At 44.4% G+C, this 26,660-nt stretch overlaps 1 protein-coding gene across 2 annotated transcripts; it reads right to left on the bottom strand.

Moving 5' to 3' along the window:
* Positions 1-72: 72 nt before the first annotated feature.
* Positions 73-23,395, bottom strand: PLD3 (phospholipase D family member 3). 2 transcript variants are annotated; one of them, XM_075606990.1, is made up of 12 exons: positions 23,374-23,395; positions 18,880-18,943; positions 18,303-18,371; positions 17,464-17,618; positions 10,605-10,788; positions 6,669-6,789; positions 5,231-5,358; positions 4,640-4,840; positions 4,401-4,540; positions 3,623-3,788; positions 3,111-3,210; positions 73-1,728 (listed from the first exon to the last, which is right to left on the bottom strand). In XM_075606990.1, exons 2-12 carry the CDS (start codon positions 18,904-18,906, stop codon positions 1,532-1,534), a joined length of 1,488 nt encoding a protein of 495 aa, XP_075463105.1. In that variant the 5' UTR covers positions 18,907-18,943; positions 23,374-23,395; the 3' UTR covers positions 73-1,531. The 2 variants fall into 2 exon arrangements, with proteins under 2 accessions (XP_075463105.1, XP_075463104.1); XM_075606989.1 differs by lacking the exon at positions 23,374-23,395 and adding an exon at positions 22,209-22,356.
* Between the last annotated feature and the right edge of the window lie 3,265 nt (positions 23,396-26,660).

Raw genomic sequence — 26,660 nt, 5'->3', positions numbered from 1 at the left:
GGAGAAGTTATGGTAGTTGAACACACACACACATTATAATGGGATGTACCAGAGTATATTGTCCACAGAGCGTGTTGATCATTATTTAATAGTCATTACATTTTATTCATATAAGTGGCATGAAAACCAGTAAGCAGAGCTAGAGATGCACAACCGAGTCCAGCTCTAAGACGAACAGGAAAAGTGCATTTCAGCGTCCAAAACCAAATAAGCCCCTGAAAACCTGAGCAGCAAGTTCATAGTCACAAGGTAGATCACCTTACAGAGCAATCTCCTGAAAGATTCTATTGTCCCCAAGTCCTTATAATGATACCGCCTTGTCCCTCAGTCCCGCCCGTTCAGTTTCACACGGTACACTAATATATATTTACACAAGGCAGGTTGCGGTTATAATCAAAAAGTAGTCACTATCCCTTTTAACCCCCTTCAGGCCCAGAGGGGCCTACAACGCATTGTTTTGCAATCCATCGCTCTGAAAGGGTTAAAATTGCATCCCTAAAGGTGTCAGCGAGGTATGTATTCACCTAAAGAGGTGTACAACACTAAATATAAAAATAATCAGACTGAAGTCATCTGAATGCCACCATTGACTAGAGAGGTCCTTAACACGAAGGATCAAGGGAGGCTGCAGCGTATTGAGACTTCAACCACAGATCCCCCTCAATTCTGCTTTCTTACAACAGCACAATGGTGTCCTCTTCCTTTGAGATAAGGAAGCAAAGGGAACAAGGACAAAGCCATCAGAACTTGGAAAGGAATCCCAATGTACTGCAGCCTCTCTTAGACACACTCGCACTATTGCGTGGGGAAGCACGCAGGATAAGAGCTTTGGCACATTTTTTTTTTAGGGATCAACAAAAAATAAACTCTGTATAGTGATGTGATTATGAAACGCTCACTGATAAAAAAATCTACACTTTCATTAAACTGCTATTTTCTGATCCCAAACCTCCAAAAGTCCCTGATTTTTGGTCCTTGGAAGTTGGCATCTCTGCTCACGTGTGTCTGTATTCTGCTGTGTGTTTTGCAAAGCAAAAGGGAGAGTGGAATAGAGGTTGAGGTCAGGGCCTCATGAGGTAGCCAGAGAGAGGCCTCCATGTACGATTTTGGGGCCAACATGTTATAAACACACAAAATATTATAAAGTCTAGTCGTTGAAGTGGTTAAAAAACAAACAAAAAAAAACCCATTGAAAGTGCTTTGTAGCATGACTGAATTTGAAGAGATATTAAGATTCAAATACAGCCATACCTTTAACGGAAGATTAACTAAATACAACTATGCCGGGAGTTCACTAAGCTCCAACCAGGAATACGGGCGCTTGTTCCAGCAAATGCCAGTTAACGATGGATCAAGTTCCGAGAACCTTTACCAGAGTTTAGTGAATCTCCCCCTCCATAATCGCTTAGCTGGAAAGGTCTGCCAAACATTGCGCTGCAATCAATCAGTTTCAGACCCCTCAGGCAGCAAATACCACACTATTACATGGTACTTTAGTCCCAGTGCTTACTGGCTATTGTTAACGAGCTGCCTAAAGAATGTCACACTTTTGCTTCCATGAACTGAGAGTGTTGATCGTCCGGCTGTAGTTTGAACTCCAGTCTCTCTCGAACAGGGCTTGCAGCTGCTCTTGCACAGAGGTTGAGCTGTTGTCCGAGCTTGTCTGATTTACAACTAGGGCGGACCCCGCTGTTCGGATGAAATAGTCTCCAGCCCAGTTGGATGTACCTAAAAGAGGGATGATAGCAAATAGCTGTGATGCCACACTCACGTGTCGGGCCATATTTATTAAGAGATGCTAGGCCATAAGGGGCCATATGGTCTCATATGTAAGGTGCCTTAGCACAGCTCAGTAACTATTTGGCCGTTAGTACTCAACTAAAAGCAAGATGGAGATTTTGTTGGCAGAGCTGTAGCGGTAACCCTCCATTGCCTTGTATAGGTAGCTTGTATTCATGGGTACCAGTCTCCCACACAAACACAAGGAGGACACGGATGGCTCCAGTCCTCAAGGGCCACCAACAGGTCAGGTTTTCAGGATATCCCAGCTTCAGCACAGGTGGCTCAATCAGTGGCTAGGTCAAAGACTGAGCCTCTGCTTGAGCCACCTGTGCTGAAGCAGAGACTTGTTGAGCCACCTGTACTGAAGCAGGGATCTCCTTAAAACCTGACCTGTTGGGGGGGGGGTCTTAAACCCCTGCGTTAACAGATACCTAACCACACTACTGGTGCATCCCCTCAAGAAGAGTACTGATGCTGCTGTTTTAAAGTAGTAATCTGTCATTTCTGATACATTTTTTCCGATATACATGGACTGATGTGCTCTGTGAAGAAGGGCGGCCTCTGTTTTACCCAAGATTAACCTGGTTCAGAGATTCAGCTCTTATGTCATTAACGACGTGCCAATAAACACGTACAAAGTCATCATTCACTGCCAGCCTCTCCCAATTCCTGGAAGTGCCGGGAATTCACTGCCGAGTTTTTCCTGAATTGCAGGGCTTTCAGAAAAATAATAATAAGAAATAAATATATATAAAAGATACAATACCATTGATGAAAGCGGCAATGAGGAGACAGCACTCAAGATGATGACAAACAGTATATTGTAATGACACACAATCCGCCGTTTAGATCCACACAGGGGGGGATCTTCTTCAGGGGTTGAATCCCGGAGGAAGATCCCCCTGTGTGGATCGAAACGTCGGATTGTGTCTCATAACAATATACATTTTGTCATCATCTTGAGTGCCGTCTCCTCATTGCCGATTTCATCAATGGTATTGTATCCATTTATGGGACAACCCATTGCTACCAAAGTGACATATATATATATATTATATATATATATATTTGTGGGAAAGTAGTAGAACGCAGCAGTAAGGAAAGTGCTTTACATTGTCCCATGTAGCCACAAATCAAGGCAGACAGATTTCTACTTCAACGATATTGGAAACATATACTATAAAGCTCCCCACCCCCCAAATGTAGCCAAGAGAGCCAACGGGAACATACATACACCTTTTGGGTTACCATTACCCCTCCCCATAATAATGACTTAATGGCACCTGTGTGTGAGCACTCGTACCATATAATGTTCCTGTTTCACTTACCTATATAAGCGACCCTGTCTGTCACCATATATTTATTGTGGTTCACTCTGGCATAAGGGATCTTTTTTTGCTCAGTAGTTGCTGGAACCACAAAGAGTTTCTTTGGAAAGAGAGAATTTTTTTTTTTAATTAAAAACATAGTAGTGGGTTAAAGATTAAAAAATAAAAAGCAGCCAGGTAAAAATAAATAAAAATAACAGGCTCCTTGGCATGCAGATAGTTGCAATTTTAACTTCGAGTGTGAATACATCTTGGCAAGTGGTTTACTAAAATATAGATTTTGTCTGATAATTGGGATCGGCTTTAGCATACAATAAGAACAAATACAAACTAAATAAGTGGTTCCCAATTCTCTCCTCGGGAACCCAGACAACGACCTAATATTCCATTCATATGGATAGGAGACACAGCCACCTGTGTGCAGCAGGTGTGCTCGTTACCCCTACACTCTGTGTGGCCAGGGGTTCCCCAGGAGAGTGCGTCCAACCACTGCATCAGATGCACCATCTTACCACTTCAATGCTGTAATGGCTCTTGCTGTTGTTCAGAGCGGCCAGGGATTTCAGGAATGGGAACATGGAAGGGTTGGAGTTACCCCAGCAGCTAATTAACAGGCGAACGTGTATCTGCTTCTCGTACACAGCTTTCCGCAGGCGATTGTCAATTTCAGGCCAAAACCTTGGAGAAATGTCAATCAGAAATCAGGTTTTGGAAAAGGTGAAAGCAGTGTCTTGCAGCATATGTTTTATTACAGTATGAACATACTGGGTAGGAATGTCATACATTAGGACATACTGCCACGTCAGCCAATGTTTAACACGTGGTCGCTTCTTAGCGAGACACACATGGATCTAAGAAATTATTTTAACACTGACGTATGTTATATGCTGAAATCCTGAGATATTTGCTCTGGTCAGGGCACAATTACTTGCTGCTGACAATGGGTTGCACTTTTGTAACATCACTTTTTTTTTGCCCCCTACCTCTGGCACTCTCTGCCCCTCTATTAAAGACCTACATGAATAGTCACCTGTACAGCTTAACCCTGCACTATAACATTTGAACTTCCACTCCTACCTCTACAAGTCTCCCAATACACCAAATAGGTTTGAAGCTCTTTAGGGCAGGGACCCCTTTACTTCAACATTTGTTTTTATGACACGCACGATCTGTTGACATGCAACTGTAGCCTCTTCTTTGCTGGAGACATCTAGAGTCTCGAAAAGGCTTCAAAACTCTCCTTAAGCATTATGGCTACTACAGCCCTTGTCTAATGGAAGACTATGTTACCTCTTTGGGTGAGAGAACTCCTCAGTGGGTGTGTAGTCCATGACAGAAATGTACACAAACTTCTTGGCATCATCTATGATGCTGAGGATGGATTGGATGTCGCCTGTCCTTCCCTTCGCAGAGAGAGGGGGTGGCGAGCTCTGGAGGGAATGAAGCAGGAAGGAACAAATAGTTACAGCTTCGCCTGTCTGGGAGGTGACACATTCTCCATCGCATCAACACTATGGAAGGTTGCTCACCGAGAGATAGACGTGGGAAGCCGTGCTGTTCAGGGTCACTTCCAGGGGGGTGTCCTTATTGTACGTTGTTGAATAATTGTCTGGCCACGGGGAGGGGACGGCAGCATCGGGCAGGCCAAGTGACCAATAAGCTTCAAAGACTTTATCCAAATCTTGGGCCAGGCAACTGCAGTTATACACGGCGGCACCAAGCTCCTTCACCTAGCATCAACATTTATAGTTACGTTGCACTTCTAGTATATGCAGCACTGGGCCAAATAATCACGACGCCCTTGTCCTTAAGAGTCTAAAATTTGTTTCATAGATGCATCTTCTGCCAATTCCCAATTGCGTCAGATATTCCATTAACCCCCACCAGCGGGGCTGGGAAACCCCAGTGACATTCTGCTAGTCAGCCAGAACATATACTACTAGACAATAAAAAGACACCCCAACTTTACCCATAACCTTTTCATTCCCCACACCATATATCCTTTATAACTATATAACTATCCCCCCTCCCCGCGCATTCTACCAGTGCCAACTTCTGCCCTTAAAGTGTCTCACACCAAAGCCCACCCTTTCCCTTCTCCCCTTCCATAGTAATAGTACCTGTGTTAAGGATCTCCAATCCATGTTAGCGCTACCGATGTACATGTGTTTCTTGTCCACAACCCAGAATTTTGTGTGCAACACGCCACCTGTCAGCTTTGGCATGTCCACCACACGCACCTCAGCCCCTGAGATGGAGGGGAGAAAGGGAGGTGGGGGGGGCTAAACAGATCATGGAGGAACGGCAACTCAGAGGGGAAGAATGTATTTGTCATTAGGTCCCTTCTACCTAATCATCATCATGATTTATTGTGTAAGTAAATGCACGCCACCATGTAAGGGGCCACCACGTAAGGGGCCACCACGTCCACCACTTAAGGGGCCACCACTTAAGGGGCCACCCCAATACTTTACCATCAGTTTAAGAACAAACTAAAAGTTATGTACATTTATTTTGTCAGACAAGAAAAGTCAAATAAGTTTTACACCAAGCCCCAAACAGTGGTAAAGTCGCTATACACGTGAACTCTGGTGGTAGCGAGTTCAAGAGCTCTGAAGCTGCACACGAGAAGGCCCCCCACCCAGTGTAGGGTGCAGTACCCTTGGAACAGAGAGGCGCCCCCCCCCCTCCCCATGAGAACCTGAGATCGCAGCCAGTTTCCCTCCGAGGCACCAAACGAGACTGCAGATAGGCCGGCCTTCGGCCTTGCAAGGCTTTAAAGGCCATAACGGCCAACTTGCTGGGGGATGCTAATAAAGGGACAGAATGGACATTGAATGCCTCATCAAAACTACCTCCTGCTGCAGGATGACAGTAACCAAATCAACACAAGTTATCTATGGATCATTCGGTCCGTAACGGCAATGACAAGGAGACATAAATGAACAGACAGAATGGATGCATTGCCCATCTTGTGTACTCCCACCCCACAGACAAAGAGGGGGCACAGCTTGTCTAATGTGTCACCCCACAGACAAGAGGGGGGCACAGCTTGTCTAATGTGTCACCCCACAGACAAGAGGGGGGCACAGCTTGTCTAATGTGTCACCCCACAGACAAGAGGGGGGCACAGCTTGTCTAATGTGTCACCCCACAGACAAGAGGGGGGCAAAGCTTGTCTAATGTGTCACCCCACAGACAAGAGGGGGGCACAGCTTGTCTAATGTGTCACCCCACAGACAAGAGGGGGGCACAGCTTGTCTAATGTGTCACCCCACAGCCTATGTTCTATATCCAATGTTTTTTGCTAATGTGCTATTTTAAAAGCAACAATACATTTGAAGTTATAAACACATACTCCCACATACTCCCACATACTTCCACACTCCCACACTCCCACACACTCCCACATACTTCCACATACTTCCACATACTTCCACATACTTCCACATACTTCCACATACTCCCACATACTCTCACATGTACTACTGCTGCTAAAGCAGATACATTCACCCACACCCCTGAGGCTCCCACAAAAGCATTTCACTGCTATATTACCGCTGTTCTTCAGGGCATTAGTGTCGCTATCCTTCTTGGGTGAGCCGGATGGGTTGACGGCAACCCTGAGTACAATACCTCTCTGCTTTAATGCCAGCAGCTCTTGTAGGATGTCTTCCCCCTAATTGACGAAAGTGGAAAAACAGCTATCACAGCCGCTACCAACCTTATTTTACTGAGGAACATATTAGCATATTCAAAATCCCTCCCAGAGTGAGAGGGAACAGCAACAGACAGCAACAGACAGCAAAGAGAGCGCAAAATATTCAGCAGTGAAAGCGTTACCGCAAGAGGAGAAAGGGTAAGTGATGGGGGACAATGCTGTGACAGCGGGGAAGCCGGAGTGCTCTGAGTGCCGGAAATATGAGCGGCAGCAACACGGTAACGGCTTAACAGCAGGAGTGGCGGCAACTCCACTGCTCAAAGGCCACCAACAGGTCAGGTTTTAAGGATATCCCTGCTTCAGTCAATGATTGAGCCACCTGTGCTGAAGCAGGGATATCTGTGGAAACCTGAACTGTTGGTGGCCCTGGAGGACTGGAGTTGGCCGCTCGTGCTGTAAAGGGTCAGGCCCACCTAGCACCAAAATGATTTAATAACAGGGGAACGTTAGTAAATACACCTGCATACATACACACACACACACACACACACACACACACACACCTGCATACATCTGCATACATACACACATACACCTGCATACATACACACATACACCTGCATACATACACACATACACCTGCATACATACACACATACACCTGCATACATACACACATACACCTGCATACATACACACATACACACATACACCTGCATACATATACACACACATACACATACACACGCACCTGCATACATACACACATACACCTGCATACATACACGCATACACCTGCATACACACATATACACACGCATACGCATACACACATATACACACGCATACACATACACACGCATACACCTGCATACATACACACATACACCTGCATACATACACACATACACCTGCATACATACACCTGCATACATACACATACACATACACCTGCATACATATATACACACATACACATACACACGCACCTGCATACATACACACATACACCTGCATACATACACACATACACCTGCATACATACACACATAGACCTGCATACAAATACACACGCATACACACGCACCTGCATACATACACACATACACCTGCATACATACACACATACACCTGCATACACATACACACGCACCTGCATACATACAACACATACACCTGCATACATACACACATACACCTGCATACATACACACATACACATACACCTGCATAAATACACACATACACCTGCATACATACACCTGCATACATACACACATACACCTGCATACATACACACATACACCTGCATACATACACACATACACCTGCATACACACATATACACACGCATACACATACACACGCATACATATACACACACATACACATACACCTGCATACATACACACATACACCTGCATACATACACACATACACCTGCATACATACACACATACACCTGCATACAAATACACACACATACACACGCACCTGCATACATACACACATACACCTGCATACATACACACATACACCTGCATACACATACACACGCACCTGCATACATACAACACATACACCTGCATACATACACACATACACCTGCATACATACACACATACACATACATACATACACCTGCATAAATACACACATACACCTGCATACATACACCTGCATACATACACACATACACCTGCATACATACACACATACACCTGCATACATACACACATACACCTGCATACACACATATACACACGCATACACATACACACGCATACATATACACACACATACACATACACCTGCATACATACACACATACACCTGCATACATACACACATACACACATACACCTGCATACATACACACATACACCTGCATACACATACACACGCATACACATACACACACACACACACGCACCTGCATACACATACACACGCATACACATACGCACCTGCATACACACACGCACCTGCATAAACACATATACACACGCACCTGCATACACACGCACCTGCATACACACACATACACACGCACCTGCATACACACATATACACACGTACCTACATACACACGCACCTGCATACACATACACACGCACCTGCATACACACATATACACACGCACCTGTATACACATACACGCACCTGCATACACACATATACACACGCACCTGCATACACATACACGCACCTGCATACACATACACACGCACCTGCATACACACGCACCTGCATACACACATATACACACGCACCTGCATACACACATATACACACGCACCTGCATACAAACATACCTGCATACACACATATACACACGCACCTGCATACACATACACATGCACCTGCATACACACATATACACACGCACCTGCATACACATACACGCACCTGCATACACACATATACACACGCACCTGCATACACATACACGCACCTGCATACACACATATACACACGCACCAGCATACACATACACACGCACCTGCATACACATACACACGCACCTGCATACACATACACGCGCACCTGCATACACATACACATACACGCACCTGCATACACATACACGCACCTGCATACACATACACGCACCTGCATACACATACACACACACCTGCATACACATACACATACACACGCACCTGCATACACATACACACGCACCTGCATACACACATACCTGCATACACATACACACGCACCTGCATACACATACACGCACCTGCATACGCATACACACGCACCTGCATACGCATACACATACACACCCACCTGCATACACATGCACCTGCATCCACATACACACGCACCTGCATACACATACACACGCACCTGCATACACATACACACGCACATGCATACACACACACCTGCATACACATACACGCACCTGCATACACGCACCTGCATACACATACACGCATCTGCATACACATACACGCACCTGCATACACACGCACCTGCATACACACATACACACGCACCTGCATACACACATATACACGCACCTGCATACACACATATACACGCACCTGCATACACATACACGCACGTGCATACACACATACACCTGCATACGCACATACACCTACCTGCATAAACACACATACACGCATCCTGCATACACACATACACACACCTGCATCCACACATACACCTGCATACACACATACACCTACCTGCATATACACGCACCTGCATACACACATACACGCACCTGCATACACACATACACCTGCATACACACATACACGCACCTGCATACACACATACACCTGCATACATACACACACACATACATACACACGCACCTGCATACACACACACGCACCTGCATACACACGCATACACACACACACGCACCTGCATACACACACACACATACCTGCATACACACACACATACCTGCATACACACACACATACCTGCATACACACACATACACACATACACGCACCTGCATACACACACACACACCTGCATACACACATACATACACATACACGCACCTGCATATACACATACATACATACATACACACACACACACCTGCATACACACACACACACACCTGCATTCAATTCTGCAAATTAACCAAATACTTTTTAAATGTATCAGGGGAAAAAAATCTACCACCAACATTTCATCAATCACTGCAATTAGTTAATCAAGGTTGCTAGCCTTTAAAATTAGGCAAATCAAATGCAAATTGTACCTGCAGCCAAGATTATTGACAGTTAGTACAAGTACAAAATGCCCCACAGTTCTTTGCCTTGGAAAGGAGCTGCCCTCTCCCTCCCACCCCCCTTTACCTGATTGGCGGAGGGGTCCTGGGTTCTAGTGTCATTATTGGTCATCGTCCAGTAGAAAGACGCTATGTCTACGCTGCTCTTTGCTTCCCGGAGCAGGTTCAGCCAGGTCAGGAAGATTGAGGGGTTGATTGTGGCGTTGTCACCGTACACCAGTCCCTCAGGGATACTCTCCACCAACACAAACCTGCAGGTGTGGGGAGGAGGGGGGGGAAGAGTTTAGTGGGAATTATAAAGATACAGATGTATTACACCTCATGGTTCCCATAGATACCGCAACATACCCAGGCATGCCTCAAATAGCACAGAGATCCCATAAGATGCAATGGTAACGATGCAGAATACAGAAGTGTGCCCAGGAATACCCCAAAAAGGGAAACACTTAGGACGGCAGCATCTGTATGTAAGCACCTACCTTCTTGGTGCTTGTTACCATAAGGAGAATGTTGCCTAGCAACAGGGAGCCCCCTTCCAACGGCAGCAGCGCCAGAGAGACCACGTCAGCAAGGGCCACAAGAGAAGATCCAGCCAGAGATGCCAGACAGGGACACAAGTGAGAAGAGCCAGCCAGGGCCGCAAGCAACAGCAACAAGAGAAGAGTCAGCCAAAGCCATCCTCCAGGGCCACAAGAAAGAAGATCCAACCAAGGCCGCTATCCAGGGCCACAAGAGAGAAGAGCCAGCCAGGTCCACCAGAAAGAGCCACAAGAGAGAAGAGCCAGCCAGGTCCACCAGAAAGAGCCACAAGAGAGAAGAGCCAGCCAGGGCCCCAAGAAAAGAGCCAGCCAGGGCGGCCAACAAGAGAACAGCCAGGGCCTCAAGAGGGGCCAGCCAAGGCCTCAAGAGAGAACAGCCAGTCAGGGCCCCCAGCAAGGGCCACAAGAACCAGGGTCAGCCAGGGCCACAAGAGTCAGTCAACGCCGCAGAAGCGAGAGAAAGTAAAAAAACAAAAACAAAAAACAAGAATGAAGTTAAAAGAACAAAACGAGTAAGGAGAAGAGACAGACATTAAAGATGTAGAGAAGAGAAGAGAGAAGAGAGAAGGAGCACAAATATGAGAAGTATCAACACTTATTCGAGACGAAAATACACAAGCGGAGACAACGAAGGTTGAATGTAACAAAATACTGACACCATACTTGTACTGTACATTGGTTTAATATATATAATACAACCAGCGCACCAAATGTCAATTAGCCAGCCAACTTGATTAGATGCACATCAAACCAGGCTTGGTATATATTGGGAAATATGATAGTACATAATATTTTACTGATAGTGATATTATCGGAATTAGCAAATACAGTTATTAGCCAAATGTGAAATCTGCAAAATAATCCCGGAAGTGGGGGTTAAAGCTGCAGTTCAGTCAATATCCTGCATGTGTGTTTTTTTTAATAAATCAGTTCTGTAGTAAGAAAAAATACTTTTAGCATTTTCTGTTTTTAAAAACAACAACTTTGAAAGACCAATTTCTTGTATTCTATTTTAACAACCATTTGCTAAGGCACTGCCCCTTTATGTCCTGTCACAAGCCCTGGCACACCCCTTTGTCAGCCCTCCCCTCCCTCTAGCACATGTCAGTGCAGGAGTGCTCATGAATATTCATGAGCTTCCACTGACGGACTGAAGCAGAATATAAACAGATCCCTTCACTAATTATGTCACCAAATTTTGACCTATCAATACATGGAGAACGAATTGACCGGCAGCTATACAGTTCTTTAGGTAATTAGAGATTGCACACATAAAACTATTGAAGTAAAAAAATACATTTAAAAAAAAAAAAAGACTGAACTGCAGCTTTAAGGTGAAAATGACTTTTGATTAGGTTTAAGAATGGTCTTCTATTCATGTGTAGTGTGCATTTATCACATCTTATGACACAGTAGAATTTGCATACTAACATACCACCAATAGTTGGCAGTCAGTGCAGGTATTTGGGGGTTTTCACCTCAGGTATTTTAAGTGTGTGTGGTGTATTTTCTTTATACGGCTTGAATACATTTTGTATTTTTTGGATATACTAGAGGGCTTTCTTTGGGCTTCTGTTTGTTTCTTGTTGTTATATATAATCTACACACGTGACCAATGCAGATATGATTGCAATAAATGTAATACAAATTGAGGAAAACCCGGACACTGTGTTAGAAAATGTTCAGTATGTATATAACAAATAACTCCTATTGTGGGAAGATAACAAGTCCCATAGTACAGTATGTTTCCCGGGGGGACTATCCATAGACTCACGGCCATGAGGCAGGGGCAGATCCCTATATGGATGGGGGTATGTAACTCCTGGAGTAGGAACAGACCTGGGTAGTTTGAAATATCAATGTTAAAGAGCTGAACAGCACAAAATGCACGAGAGTGTCCTCTGTTCCCTGATTTTTATGCTGCCAGGTTAGAATAAATTGATTTTTTTCACGCAATCCAGCCTCCATCCTCATTGAGCAGTGCAGCACTTCACCCGTGTGGGACTTCCGGTCGTACTTTGTGTGTGCTTTATGTAAGTACTGTATGTCCCAGTATAGATCTCATTTACTTTGTGTGCGCTTTATGTAAGTACTGCATGTCCCAGTATAGATGTCATTTACTTTGTGTGCGCTTTATGTAAGTACTGCATGTCCCAGTATAGATCTCATTTACTTTTTGTGCGCTTTATGTAAGTACTGTATGTCCCAGTATAGATCTCATTTACTTTGTGTGCGCTTTATTTAAGTACTGTATGTCCCAGTATAGATCTCATTTACTTTGTGTGCGCTTTATGTAAGTACAGTACTGTATGTCCCAGTATAGATCTCATTTATTTGTGTGCGCTTTATGTAAGTACTGCATGTCCCAGTATAGATCTCATTTATTTGTGTGCGCTTTATGTAAGTACTGCATGTCCCAGTATAGATCTCATTTATTTGTGTGCGCTTTATGTAAGTACTGCATGTCCCAGTATAGATCTCATTTACTTTGTGTGCGCTTTATGTAAGTACAGTACTGTATGTCCCAGTATAGATCTCATTTACTTTGTGTGCGCTTTATGCAAGTACAGTACTGTATGTCCCAGTATAGATCCCATTTACTTTGTGTGCGCTTTATGTAAGTACTGCATGTCCCAGTATAGATCTCATTTACTTTGTGTGCGCTTTATGTAAGTACTGCATGTCCCAGTATAGATCTCATTTACTTTGTGTGCGCTTTATGTAAGTACTGCATGTCCCAGTATAGATCTCATTTATTTGTGTGCGCTTTATGTAAGTACTGCATGTCCCAGTATAGATCTCATTTACTTTGTGTGCGCTTTATGTAAGTACAGTACTGTATGTCCCAGTATAGATCTCATTTACTTTGTGTGCGCTTTATGTAAGTACTGCATGTCCCAGTATAGATCTCATTTACTTTGTGTGCGCTTTATGTAAGTACAGTACTGTATGTCCCAGTATAGATCTCATTTACTTTGTGTGCGCTTTATGTAAGTACTGCATGTCCCAATATAGATCTCATTTATTTGTGAGCGCTTTATGTAAGTACTGCATGTCCCAGTATAGATCTCATTTACTTTGTGTGCGCTTTATGTAAGCACTGCATGTCCCAGTATAGATCTCATTTACTTTGTGTGCGCTTTATGTAAGTACTGCATGTCCCAGTATAGATCTCATTTATTTGTGTGCGCTTTATGTAAGTACTGCATGTCCCAGTATAGATCTCATTTATTTGTGTGCGCTTTATGTAAGTACTGCATGTCCCAGTATAGATCTCATTTACTTTGTGTGCGCTTTATGTAAGTACTGCATGTCCCAGTATAGATCTCATTTATTTGTGTGCGCTTTATGTAAGTACTGCATGTCCCAGTATAGATCTCATTTACTTTGTGTGCGCTTTATGTAAGTACTGCATGTCCCAGTATAGATCTCATTTATTTGTGTGCGCTTTATGTAAGTACTGCATGTCCCAGTATAGATCTCATTTATTTGTGTGCGCTTTATGTAAGTACTGTATGTCCCAGTATAGATCTCATTTACTTTGTGTGCGCTTTATGTAAGCACTGCATGTCCCAATATAGATCTCATTTACTTTGTGTGCGCTTTATGTAAGTACTGTATGTCCCAGTATAGATCTCATTTACTTTGTGTGCGCTTTATGTAAGTACTGCATGTCCCAGTATAGATCTCATTTACTTTGTGTGCGCTTTATGTAAGTACTGCATGTCCCAGTATAGATCTCATTTACTTTGTGTGCGCTTTATGTAAGTACTGCATGTCCCAGTATAGATCTCATTTACTTTGTGTGCGCTTTATGTAAGTACTGCATGTCCCAGTATAGATCTCATTTACTTTGTGTGCGCTTTATGTAAGTACTGCATGTCCCAGTATAGATCTCATTTACTTTGTGTGCGCTTTATGTAAGTACTGTATGTCCCAGTATAGATCTCATTTACTTTGTGTGCGCTTTATGTAAGCACTGCATGTCCCAATATAGATCTCATTTACTTTGTGTGCGCTTTATGTAAGTACTGTATGTCCCAGTATAGATCTCATTTACTTTGTGTGCGCTTTATGTAAGTACTGCATGTCCCAGTATAGATCTCATTTACTTTGTGTGTGCTTTATGTAAGTACTGCATGTCCCAGTATAGATCTCATTTACTTTGTGTGCGCTTTATGTAAGTACTGCATGTCCCAGTATAGATCTCATTTACTTTGTGTGCGCTTTATGTAAGTACTGTATGTCCCAGTATAGATCTCATTTACTTTGTGTCCGCTTTATGTAAGTACTGTATGTCCCAGTATAGATCTCATTTACTTAGTGTGCGCTTTATGTAAGTACTGCATGTCCCAATATAGATCTCATTTACTTTGTGTGCGCTTTATGTAAGTACTGTATGTCCCAGTATAGATCTCATTTATTTGTGTGCGCTTTATGTAAGTACATAATGTCCCAGTATAGATCTCATTTTTTCTAATGGATACTTTGTATCCTGGTTTGAGAAGGACCTCTTTTGATTTGCTCGCACCTGTTCACGTGACTGCTGGGAACCGCTACTGAAAGGCTGTTACAATCATGTGAAGTTAGTCTTTGAAACAAGCACCTTACGGTAGGAAATGGGTCAGAGGATTTTTGTCACCTGCTCGTTGCATGACTGTTGTCCATTACATTTTTCTTAAATCTCTTCAGTCACGTCTGGAAACTGGGGGGGGGGGCGCAGGTGGTTGCAGAGGCCCCGCGCTCTTCCCCAAGGCATTAAAATGAAATGCCGGGGGATCGCGTGAGGCCACGGGGTCATGCAGCGTGACGCCGAGCGCACGTGTTGCCATAGCAACGCGGCATCATTTGCGGGTCATGTGACGTCACATGACCCCGCGCGTCATTTGACGACGCCCTGAGCAAAGGGGGAGGGCGCCAGCAACGGAGGACAAGAGGCAGGGGGGTGCAGGAGCAAAAGTTTGCGCACCCCTGGCACAGCCTACACATGAACACCCAGTCGTGAAAATGCTATCGAATGAGAGGACACCACAGGACTAAGAAATCCTCCACCCCCCCCCCCACGGTGTGTACCCAGCCTTTTCTTTGTCTTCTTGCTGTAAATATGTGTTTTACTTGTAAAGTGTAATTGTATTTCTATGTATGTAAAATTATGTTTTTAATAAATAAAATGTAAGGAAAAAAAGAAAGAAAAAGAGAAAAAGAGAAAAAGAGAAAAAGAGAGACAGAGAGACAGAGAGACAGAGAGACAGAGAGACAGAGAGACAGAGAGACAGAGAGACAGAGAGACAGAGAGACAGAGAGACAGAGAGACAGAGAGACAGAGAGACAGAGAGACAGAGAGAGAGAGAGAGAGAGAGAGAGAGAAATAGCCGTGTTAGTCCAGTTGGGATAGTGCAGAATAAGTTCCTATGACATAAATAGTTAGTCCAATAAAAAAGGTTTCACCTAATACTGAAGAACTCATTTATTCTGCACACACCACACACACACATTTGAGGAAACCAAGAAAAGAAGCACGGGAGCGCACCAAGGTAAGGAAAAATTGTAAATGTATTAAACAATAAGGCAATAAAATAACTTGCATGTAATAAGGATAAGTGCGTGTCCAAGTCTACGAATAGTTCAACAGACCGGCCTCGTCATCAGTCAGACAGGGGGGCAGTTTCAGTTCCGTTTATGTGGAGATCCCGCGCGCTAGGACTCACTCTGTAGCACTTGCTGCAGGAATCGCCTCCGTGTGTGCGGGTAGTGGCGTGGTATCCAAAGCTAGTGCGCATGTGTGATGATGAACGCCTGATGATGTATATTTACTATACGAAACGCGTCGCGAGTGAACTGTGCAACTAGCTTCCCTATCCCATCCTTGTGGGCCAGTTTACACTGTTGTGTACCCTTCCGGTCACGATTTTCCATCGTAACCGGCATCCACAGACGCCTACAGGGGGCTTTCCTTCCACACATTCTCCACATGAACGGAACTGAAACTGCCCCCGTCTGACTGATGACGAGGCCGATCTGTTGAACTATTCGTAGACTCGGACACGCACTTATCCTTACTTACATGCAAGTTATTTTATTGCCTTGTTGTTTAATACATTTAGTTTTTCCTTACCTTGGTGCGCTCCCGTGCTTCTTTTCTTGGTCACTCTGTTCGCCGGCGGGGTCTTCCACCGGAGTTCGTATCTTGGAATGAGGGGAAACACTTCAAGCCATAGGAGCAGCAAGAGGAGGGAGAAGAATTATTTTCTGCAACGCAAGGAAGCAAGAGCGCGGACTGAACTTTCTTTGACTGGTAACCTGTGAGACCCACATATTTGAGGAAACATTTACTCCATTTATTTTAGAGAAGTGTGCATGTTGTGGTAAGGCACGAGTTGCACTCACTTGCATGGGTCATCGCAGCTGTTGTCCTGACTCAGGAAGGTTTCTGTCTTCACTTCAGATGTGGTGAAGATAAGTGGGAATACGAGCAGCTGAGACACCATGATGCAGAACAGCATGGTGATCAGCACAGCAATCACAAGGGCACAGTGGTAGTACTGCAGAGAAAGAACAGCAGCACAAAATGACTCATGGTCTAGTAAACCAAGGTTGAAACCAGGGGGTGAAAGCTCGATGGTACAAGGGGAAAACAGAATAGCACCACTTTTAAATTGTTTGGGTTACCCAAATGAAACAACTTACAAATCACCTTTCTGCTCTAATAACCAAGTAAATCATAGTTCTTTTAAAATGTTGTCTAAATAGCTTTCCAACTTTGTTCCAAATACATTTGGCTCTACTCTACACTAACAGTACACCACTTATAATAGACAAGTTCTGACATCCAAATCATTAGGTAAAGATTCATCAAAGCCGGTACAGGTTAGAGCAGGGGAGCTCAACTCCAGGCCTCAACCCCCCAAAACAGGTCAGGTTTTCAGGATATTACAGCTTTAGCACAGGTGGTTCAATTAAATTAACCCCCCCCCCCCCCCCCCACAACTGCTAACCTCTAATTCAGGGAGGTATTGTACAATCCTTTCAGCATCCGCGAGAAATAATAATGGCTTATGCATGGGCTTGTCAGAAAGGATGTTTTTCTCCACAACAAGCAGGTAAAATATCCCTGTAATAACTCCTATATTGGGAATATCTCGTAGGAAAGGGCAAAGAATACTTTACGGTGGGAGATTGTGGTTTTAAACACCCTAAGTGGTTAAAAAAAAAAGGGGGGGACCTACTTTTCGAGCGTTCTCTTGCGGCTGTCCGTGCACAACAGTGACGCCTTCCAGCCATTCCGCAGGCTTCAGCTGCAAGGCGCACAAAGAAAGAGAAACAGACAACTGACTACAAAGGAGACCACAGGGAAAAACAACAAACAAACAAGTCACATTCACTCTTAGTGACAAAGAATTCAGGTGATAGAGCGATTACAGAAGTGATGCAAAGGTAAAAATATAGCCCCACAAAGCAAGTGGGGTGGGGGACATTAATGTAACAGTGTGCAGTATAACTCTATCTAATTGCCCGTAAAAATTAAATCTCACTTATTTGTATGAAATGTAAATACGTTTTTCTTCACTGGAGCCTCAAATGCTTGCGTATCCATATACTTACGCCAATAGTCCTTTTCTGGGGGAGAAGGGGGTGCAGGGGGGATTCCGCCAATGTCAACATAATTATTTTACAGATTAAAAAAAAAAACCAAGGAAAAAACAAGGATGGACAATTTTTCTGTGTATTCCATGAGATTGCAAGAGATTAGGTAAAGATCAAAGAAAGAAAATCATAGAAAATTGTATGTTTTTTCAATTATACCTGTTTGTATACAACGGTGGGCTTCATTGCTTCCCAAAATTCGCTGTGTTAATGATCAGCAATCCTGAAAGATGAAACAAACTAGAATTGTAGGTGACGGGGTGAAAAAACAAAAAAACACAAACACATTTCTCTATTTGCAAAGAAGCATGTGAGAACAGGGGCACATGACTATATGACGAATAATCAGGTGACCCATTTCAGCAGCAGCTGTTACTAGCCGTATTACAGAAACACTGGTTGGGCCCTTTCAAGGATGTTAAGGGAAATAACTTGGCAAACTTGATTAACTTCCCTCCACTTCCTGATCACGAGTTTGACCTTACTTATAAACCCTTGGGGGGTCGGGGGGGTTGGGGAGAGTCTAAGTTCCTCATAGAATCAGAAATAACACAATGTAGGTATTACACAAACTGTCAAATAATAATTTGTGCAGGTAACAGTGAACTTTTAAAGTTACCAGTTAAGTAACACTGCTGCAGGCAGACAGCACTCCCTAGCTTGAATATTAATGCACATTTTACTGGTGTGACCATTAAAACACCTCATCTATTCTATAGCACAAGGGTGCGTGCGCAACTCGTCCTCAAGCCCCCCACTAAAAGGATGCCCTGGATGCTGAAAGTGAGAACGGTAATGTAATGCAGAATGTAACATGTCTACTTCCCTACAACCTTATGACACATATTCTGGATGATATTGTTAGACTCTACTAATTTATTGTAAATCAGTTTTTACACTAGAAATGTTAAATGTGTTCAGAATTAAAATGACTGCACTCCCCCCCAGCTTAGGCCTGGTCCCCGCTGGCTACTGCAGCGCCCGCTGTGGCGGACGCTGCAGGGACGAGAGCCCTCCCCTCAATGGCGTCGGGCCTGCTTCGAGGGGGGGGGCCGCAGCGCTGTGACGAGAGTTGCTCCTGCGCTAAGCCACGCCCCCGGCGGTTCAGCCAATGAGGGCAAACCTGCCGGGTGACGTCATGGCCGCGCCCCCGTCACTCCTGTAGCTCACTGCAGACCGGGGAATCGGCTGCAAGCGCCGCCAGTCTCGCGGGCGCGCGTGCGTGCAGCGGAGGTGCTGGGGCCTAAGTCTTTGACTGAGCCTCTGATCGAGCCACCTGTGCTGAAACAGGGATATCCTGAAATCCTGAGCTGGTGAGGGGCGGAAGCCTGAGGACTCGAGCTGCAAATGTTACCTTCGTATATTATAGTTATCCAGTTACCCCTGCATGCATATGTTGGCTTTAAAACAATTGAAACATGCAGTCGCCCCGTGCCCAAGTGATGGTTCTGCTGCCAGTGCAGCTTGGTACGTCTCAACAAATGTAAAAAAGAGGGATAAAACACAGAGCGGAATATTTTAGAAGTGATCAGGATTTCCCATACCCAGATCACAACACAATTGGAAAAAATAGCATATTTATCTCTTTTCCTCTCTCATCCCATGCGTCACAACTGTACATTAAGTATAAATACTAAACATTTTTTAAAAACAGGTATACATTTCTAAGGACGCTTTGCAAATTGCTCTGCAGTATTATTTCCTGAGTAACCCCTTTGCTACCAGAGGGTCAAGCAATGCGTCGACAAGCAAGGTATGAGCTCCCAACTGGCTCCTATGTAATGAAAGCAGTGAGTACTGCATTGTGTTCATCAACAACTTGCATTGTGAAGCTGTTACACATTTTCTGTTTAAATAGACAATGATAAACAAAGTTACATGGTGAGTTTTGTACTTGCAACTCCCCGCCTTACAGAATGGAAATTAGGCTTTAATTACTGGTAGATAATGACTGCAAATGAAATGCATTCTTGCACTGGGTGGATCTAAAAGTTGCACTATTTATATCAGGGGAGTGCAAACTTTTGAAGCTGCGCCCCCCTGCCAGGCCTCACCCGATCTTCTGCCCCCTCTCCTACCTTCCAGTGACGCTCCGGGTTCATTTGACGCCACATTGCCATGGAGACGCGTCTGATTCCAGGTAAATTTCCTTGTTGCAGGGTCCTCACGCGATCCCCGGCATTAAATGCCTTGGGGGAAGAACCGCGCCCCCCCCCCCAGACAAATCTCCCGCACCCCGTTTGCGCACCGCTGATTTATAGCATTGTTTTAAATGTATTACTCCAATGACTTGATTAGTGATGAAAATATTCAGATTTTGTAGCTTTGCACAATATGCAGAGTTCTGCCACTTCAGAGCCACTGACCCAATTACATGCCAACTGAATTCAGGTCCGCAGTGTAATGATCCCGTCCGTTCTTACTTTGGATCCTACTCTATCATACAGCCAGGTTTCTAACAGACAAGCCCTAATTATACAGATCGAAAACCAAGACTGGATAATTAGCACTTTGCCTATATGGAGTTAAATGGCAGGTATCAAGCTTTCAGTGCCAAAGGAACCTGCAACACATTGAAATGCATGCTCTGGTACTCAACGAGTCCAGGACAGGAGTGGCCAACTGCAGTCCTCAAGGGCCACCAACAGGCCAGGTATTATGGATATCCCCGCTTCAGCACAGGTGGCTTACCAGGATAGGTGTCCCCCTGATGAAGTTGGGTTTAGCGCAACAAAACGCGTTGGGTCATGTGGTTTGCGTGTCACTAGAGACTTGGCTACCAGGACGCTTGGCATCTACAGCGGCGATCAGCTGGCAGGACATTTTGGTCTTTCTGTGCAAAGAGATGGGCGGTCAGAAAGCATATTGCTGACCCTTAATGATAGTAGGTGGCTTTACTTCTTCCACGGAGGGTTCCACTGCGCCTTTTGATCGTACCTGTCGTACGCGTGCACGTCTCTTTTTTGTTATTGTAGAAATGCATCGTTGGCCAGGTAGATGATCCAAGAAGCTGCCCTAGACTCCGCATTAGTTTTTATTTCCCACAGATTTTCATTTGTAAACTATTCCACAGGAACTGTATGGACTTTACTGATTAATATTGATATATACATTTATATTTTTCATTTGTCACAGTTATATTCACCTCACTTACTACTCACTTATATTATATTAGAGTTTAGCACAGAAATATATATATTTATATATATTTTTACACACACAAACACACACACACGTTAAGGGACAAGTGTGAAGTTGTAAAGGCCAAAATAGCATCCGATTTAGTAATGAAGATGTCTCTGTTGGAACATATGTGGCCTACGTTTTAAATTATCTACAAAGCACAGACATTTGAATTAAATAAAGCAATTGCACACAGACCCCCCCTCCCCCCCCTCTATAATCATGATAACATAGCCCATGAAAGCAACTTTAAATAATACAAATTATTAATACAGATAATAGTTTTGGTTGAGAAGTGTACATACCCAGTGAGCAGAAAGAAGGACTTGTTTTTGAGCAGCGGGAGAACAACAACACCCTCCCCAAACCCTGCATAGATACAGCAGCAGGAAGAGGGGAGGGATTTAGCCGTCAGTGAAGGTCTCACAGGGGGAGGAGGCAAATAGTTACACAGTAACCCGGGGCTTCCTGGCACGCCTCCCCTAACCTGTGGCACTGACTGCAGCAGGGGCTTGTTTAATAAGGCAGCACTCCTGGAGACACTGCTTTATTTTTATAGGTTTGAAGCAGGGGGTCTCCAGTTTTCTGCTCCCGGCATTCCCTGCTTCTCAGGATACTTACCTCGAAAATGGGTGCTGGTAGCAGCTCTGGCTGGACTAGTTTGGGTTAGGTTGTTGACTCACCCTATGGGATGATGACCCTTTGCATGGGAAGTGCCTTGTTAAAACTGTATTTACATGTCTGCTCTGTTTTATTTTTTTAATTGTTTGTCTCCAAGGCCCCTGTTATTCTATGTTGCAAAGCTGTTTTCTACGCAGGGAATTTTTTCCGCCCTTTTTAAAACGTATGGAGTGTCACAGCATATTTAATGGGCGCCAATAAGTTGGGGTCAGTTTCCTTGATCAAAAATGCACTAAAATCCCATCACGATTAGATGTCCCATTAGGGATCCTTCATTTTAGTATATGGCAGCTTATAGACGACGTAACCCTGGTTGGAAACCGCTTTGAACGTAGGCTATTACCTTACAAACTGATTGTGGTCAACGTTACACCGGTAGATCAGGTGACTTGACCATTGAGGGCAGACATTGGTATTCAAAACGGGTTCAACCACTTCAAAGGAATTACCACCACTTCTTCAGCCAATACTATACCGTAAAGAAGCAGTATTGAATATATATTTATATGATGTGTATTATATAAAAGGTCAACTTTCCATGATTTTGAGGCTGTCTGACTGCATCTGATATACTTAAATGGAGTCTCATCGATAAAATTCGGCATTGATCATTGTTCTACCATTTGATGGGCCCAGAAACCCTGCATCTCACTGATTTCAGGCACTGGTGCTTGAAATCTCTATGTCTATATAAATAAATTCACCAATGGGTTTCAGGCCCATTTGTCAGAGTTGCGAGTTATGGCAGCAATCCCCCCCCCCCCCAAAACAGCATCTGATTTAACTTACCTCACCCAGTGGGGCCCCTGGAGTTGATCTGTGGTTCCCCAACCTCAGATATTTTAGATCTTTAAATGTCTGTTTGTAGGGGTCACCAATGAAAAAAAGTTGCATCACCTCTCGAGGGCATTGCTGCACTCTGTTGGCTGCCGGAACAAGCCCTGCCCCTGTGGCCATTCTGTGTCCACCAGACAGGTATTCTTGAAGAGGTTAAGGAAAGTAAAAAAAAATATATATATATATATTATTTTTTTTTGGTGGTGCACACTGCTGCTCTAACTGCTTTTGACATTTTGCCCCAAAATAGCTGAACAGCAAATGAGTCGAGAAGAGGTTATTTGGCTCATACAAACTCTAATGTATTTTGTGTGACTAGTGCCATCTTAGGCTGCGCTTATAGCGACGGCGCTGTCGCGGCAAAACAAATGCATTGTTGCTGAAGCGCACGCGACAAAGCGACGGAGCCACAGTGCTACCAAATATTTGGTAGTCACTGTTATTTGATTTTTTTGGCAACGGTCTCCCCTTGCGGCCAATCGGGAGCTTCTCCGTGCCTCTGCCCGCCCCTTTTATGACATCGCTGGTCGCCTAAAAGTAAAGTGCAACTCTGGTGATTTCATCGGTCGCGTCACCAGCACTACAAGCGCGGCCTTACCGCAATCTCAAACAGAAAATAAAAAACCGCAAAATAACTACCACCAAGTGAGAATATCCTACAACATTATTTCTTACTACTCTGAAGTGTCATTTCAAAGATCTGAAGGTCTGAACCCCTTTACAAAAACAACCTTAGTGAGTTTATACATCAAATATTACTACACAGGTGTTTTCCAACAGTTATACAATTATAGGATTTCTTTTTCCATATACAGTATATCTCAGTCAATTGCGCCTCAATACTTCTAAAGAAAACAGACTTGTGAACAGAGGAGACGAACCTGAGAGCCGCAGACATCCTACAAGTTTTATCAGTATTTTTTTATAACACTTGGTGTTTTTTGCGCTTTGTACCTTTCTTCACCATCTTACTAATAATAATCACGATTCTCAACTCTCCCTATTAATTGCTGCCAATGGTCTTCAACCCCACAATAAGGTGATTCAGAAAGAAAAAGGGGCAAGATGGTAAGTATTGCACCTGCACAGGAATGTTTAAAAATGGCACATCTGTATAAATGTATGTCAATCACACAGTGGATCAGGCGCTCTGTCCCTTCCCGGATTGCCGTTAAAATCTCCACCCCTTGAGGGAAGGTATATAATGACAACGCAGTCGATCTGCAGTCCGGGCGAACGTCTCTCTTGGAACTTTCAGCAATGAACCTAAAAAATAAGCTATGCAGGAAATAAGATTATTTTAATATAAACAAGGTAAAGCTAAAATCGCAATCAATGCAAGCGTGTATATATTACGTAACCATCCAGCAGGGCAGCGGAACAGCAAAGACAGGCAGCACTCAGGTAAGTGTACAAAGAATTGTATTGTAAACAGACACAAAAATCCGACGTTTCAATTCCACAGAAGGATCTTCTTCCTGGGGTCCAACCTGCAGACCCCAGGAAGATCCCTCTGTTGTGGGATTGAAACGTCGGATTTTTGTGTCTGTTACAATACAAATCTTTGTACACTTACCTGAGTGCTGCCTGTCTTTGCTGTTCCGCTGCCCTGCTGGATGGTTACGTACGCTTTACATTATTTATGAAAGCACCAGGCTTATTTGGATTTCAACGTTGGAGTTCTTGATATATATATATATATAGATATATTAATAGATATATCTATATATATATCTATATTGCTGAAAGTTCCATAAGAAAAGTCAGGACGGCAGATCTGCTGGATTTTCTTTATACAAGGGGTGTGCATAGTGGAGATTTCTACTCTGCAATCCAGTTAGAGACAAGAGCTCCTGTTCCATAGTCTGTTATTGACGTGCCATTTTTAAAGATTCATGTGTGAATGCAACTTACCACCTACAATAAGTTGTTTTTCTTGTATAGTGCAGTGTACGCAGCACTGTACATAGAAATTTTGCAGTCACAAGTCCCCATCCAGCACAGCTTACAACAGTGATTTCCAACCTTTTTTTGGTTAAGGAACCCGAAGTGAAATCCTGAGGAACCCCCAACCATCTCTAATAGCAACTCTGGTCAGCTACATTGTAAATTCTTCTGTATTTGATACAATTTTCAAATGACCAGAAAATTACAGGGAACCTTTTAGGGATTCCCAGGGAACCCAAGTCTCCTAGGAACCACAGTTGAAAAGCACTGTCTTACAATCTGTTTGTTGTACCCGAGGCACAGGGAGTCAACGTGAATTGCCCAAGGGCCCCAACACACACACAAAATATTACTTCTGAGCACATTCACAAGTCTTAGGCCTGGGACATAGTGCTTTGATCCGGGCTGAGGCGCGCTGAGGCTCAGGGAAAGCGGTGCTTTCCCTGGCCTTACACAGCGCGCCGTCCGTGGGCGGGTCGGGGCTGGCCAGTGACGTCACGGAGCTGGTTCGCCCTCATTGGGCGAACCGCTCACGTGACCGGCCCTGCGCTCCGGCGAGCGCCAAATTTCAAACCTCCGTCAGACACACGCTTCCCCAAGCGTGCGCGAGCCCCTGCTAAAGCCGCTCTCATTGCAGCTGCAGGGGCTCAGTGCCGAGCAGCAGCGCGCCTCAGCACGGGTCAGCGCATAAGCGCCGACCATGCCCGAGGCCTTAGGCCCAGATTATGGTGTGTGCGTGCACCCGGCAAGCATTCTGCTTATTTTATGGGACCTACCCCAGTGCTTGCGTGCCTACAGGCGGACAAGCACATTGACGCAGCCGCGTTTTGAAAATACAACAAATGTATTTTCAGGCGGCTGCCGCGTGACGCCAGCGCTAGTGAGCTGGTCCAGCCAATGAGGGCGAACCAGCTTCGTGACGCCCCCGCCTGTACGATCTCCTGCAGCCAAGTTCAGAAATCGCTTGGGCTGCAGGAGTGTGCACAGCGGCACAGGGACAATAATCCCTGCCCTAGACAGGTCTGCAACCCTGCTTTTCACCCAGCATACTGTGCTTCCACTGCAGCAAGGGATTCTGGGAAAGTGCGTGTGTACGAATCCATGGCCCTCCCTCACGCAAATAGCCCTGTACACGGTCGGGCGCTCTGTACAATACACCTCCACCGACCGGTTTGTCAGAGCGCGGAGAAGCAGCTGGAGGGCGCGAGACAAAGGGCCTTTGTTATAACAGGTGAGCGCGTGACAGAGCGCGCGGCCACAAAGCACGTGGCACATGATAGGGCGCAAGACAA

This window comes from Ascaphus truei, chromosome 7 (genome assembly GCF_040206685.1).
Source record: "Ascaphus truei isolate aAscTru1 chromosome 7, aAscTru1.hap1, whole genome shotgun sequence".
NCBI lineage: Eukaryota > Metazoa > Chordata > Amphibia > Anura > Ascaphidae > Ascaphus > Ascaphus truei.
The sequence above is the reverse complement of the archived record's forward strand: the minus strand, read 5'-3'. Positions and strand labels throughout refer to the sequence as shown.

Excerpts from the sequence above, each read along its gene's own strand:
- PLD3 (XM_075606990.1), bottom strand. The coding sequence starts at position 18,906 with ATGAAGCCCACCGTTGTATACAAACAG. Across the intron at positions 18,372-18,879 it reads CCACCGTTGTATACAAACAG|CTGAAGCCTGCGGAATGGCT; the intron begins GTATAATTGAAA and ends TGCGCCTTGCAG. Across the intron at positions 17,619-18,302 it reads CGCAAGAGAACGCTCGAAAA|TACTACCACTGTGCCCTTGT; the intron begins GTAGGTCCCCCC and ends CTTTCTCTGCAG.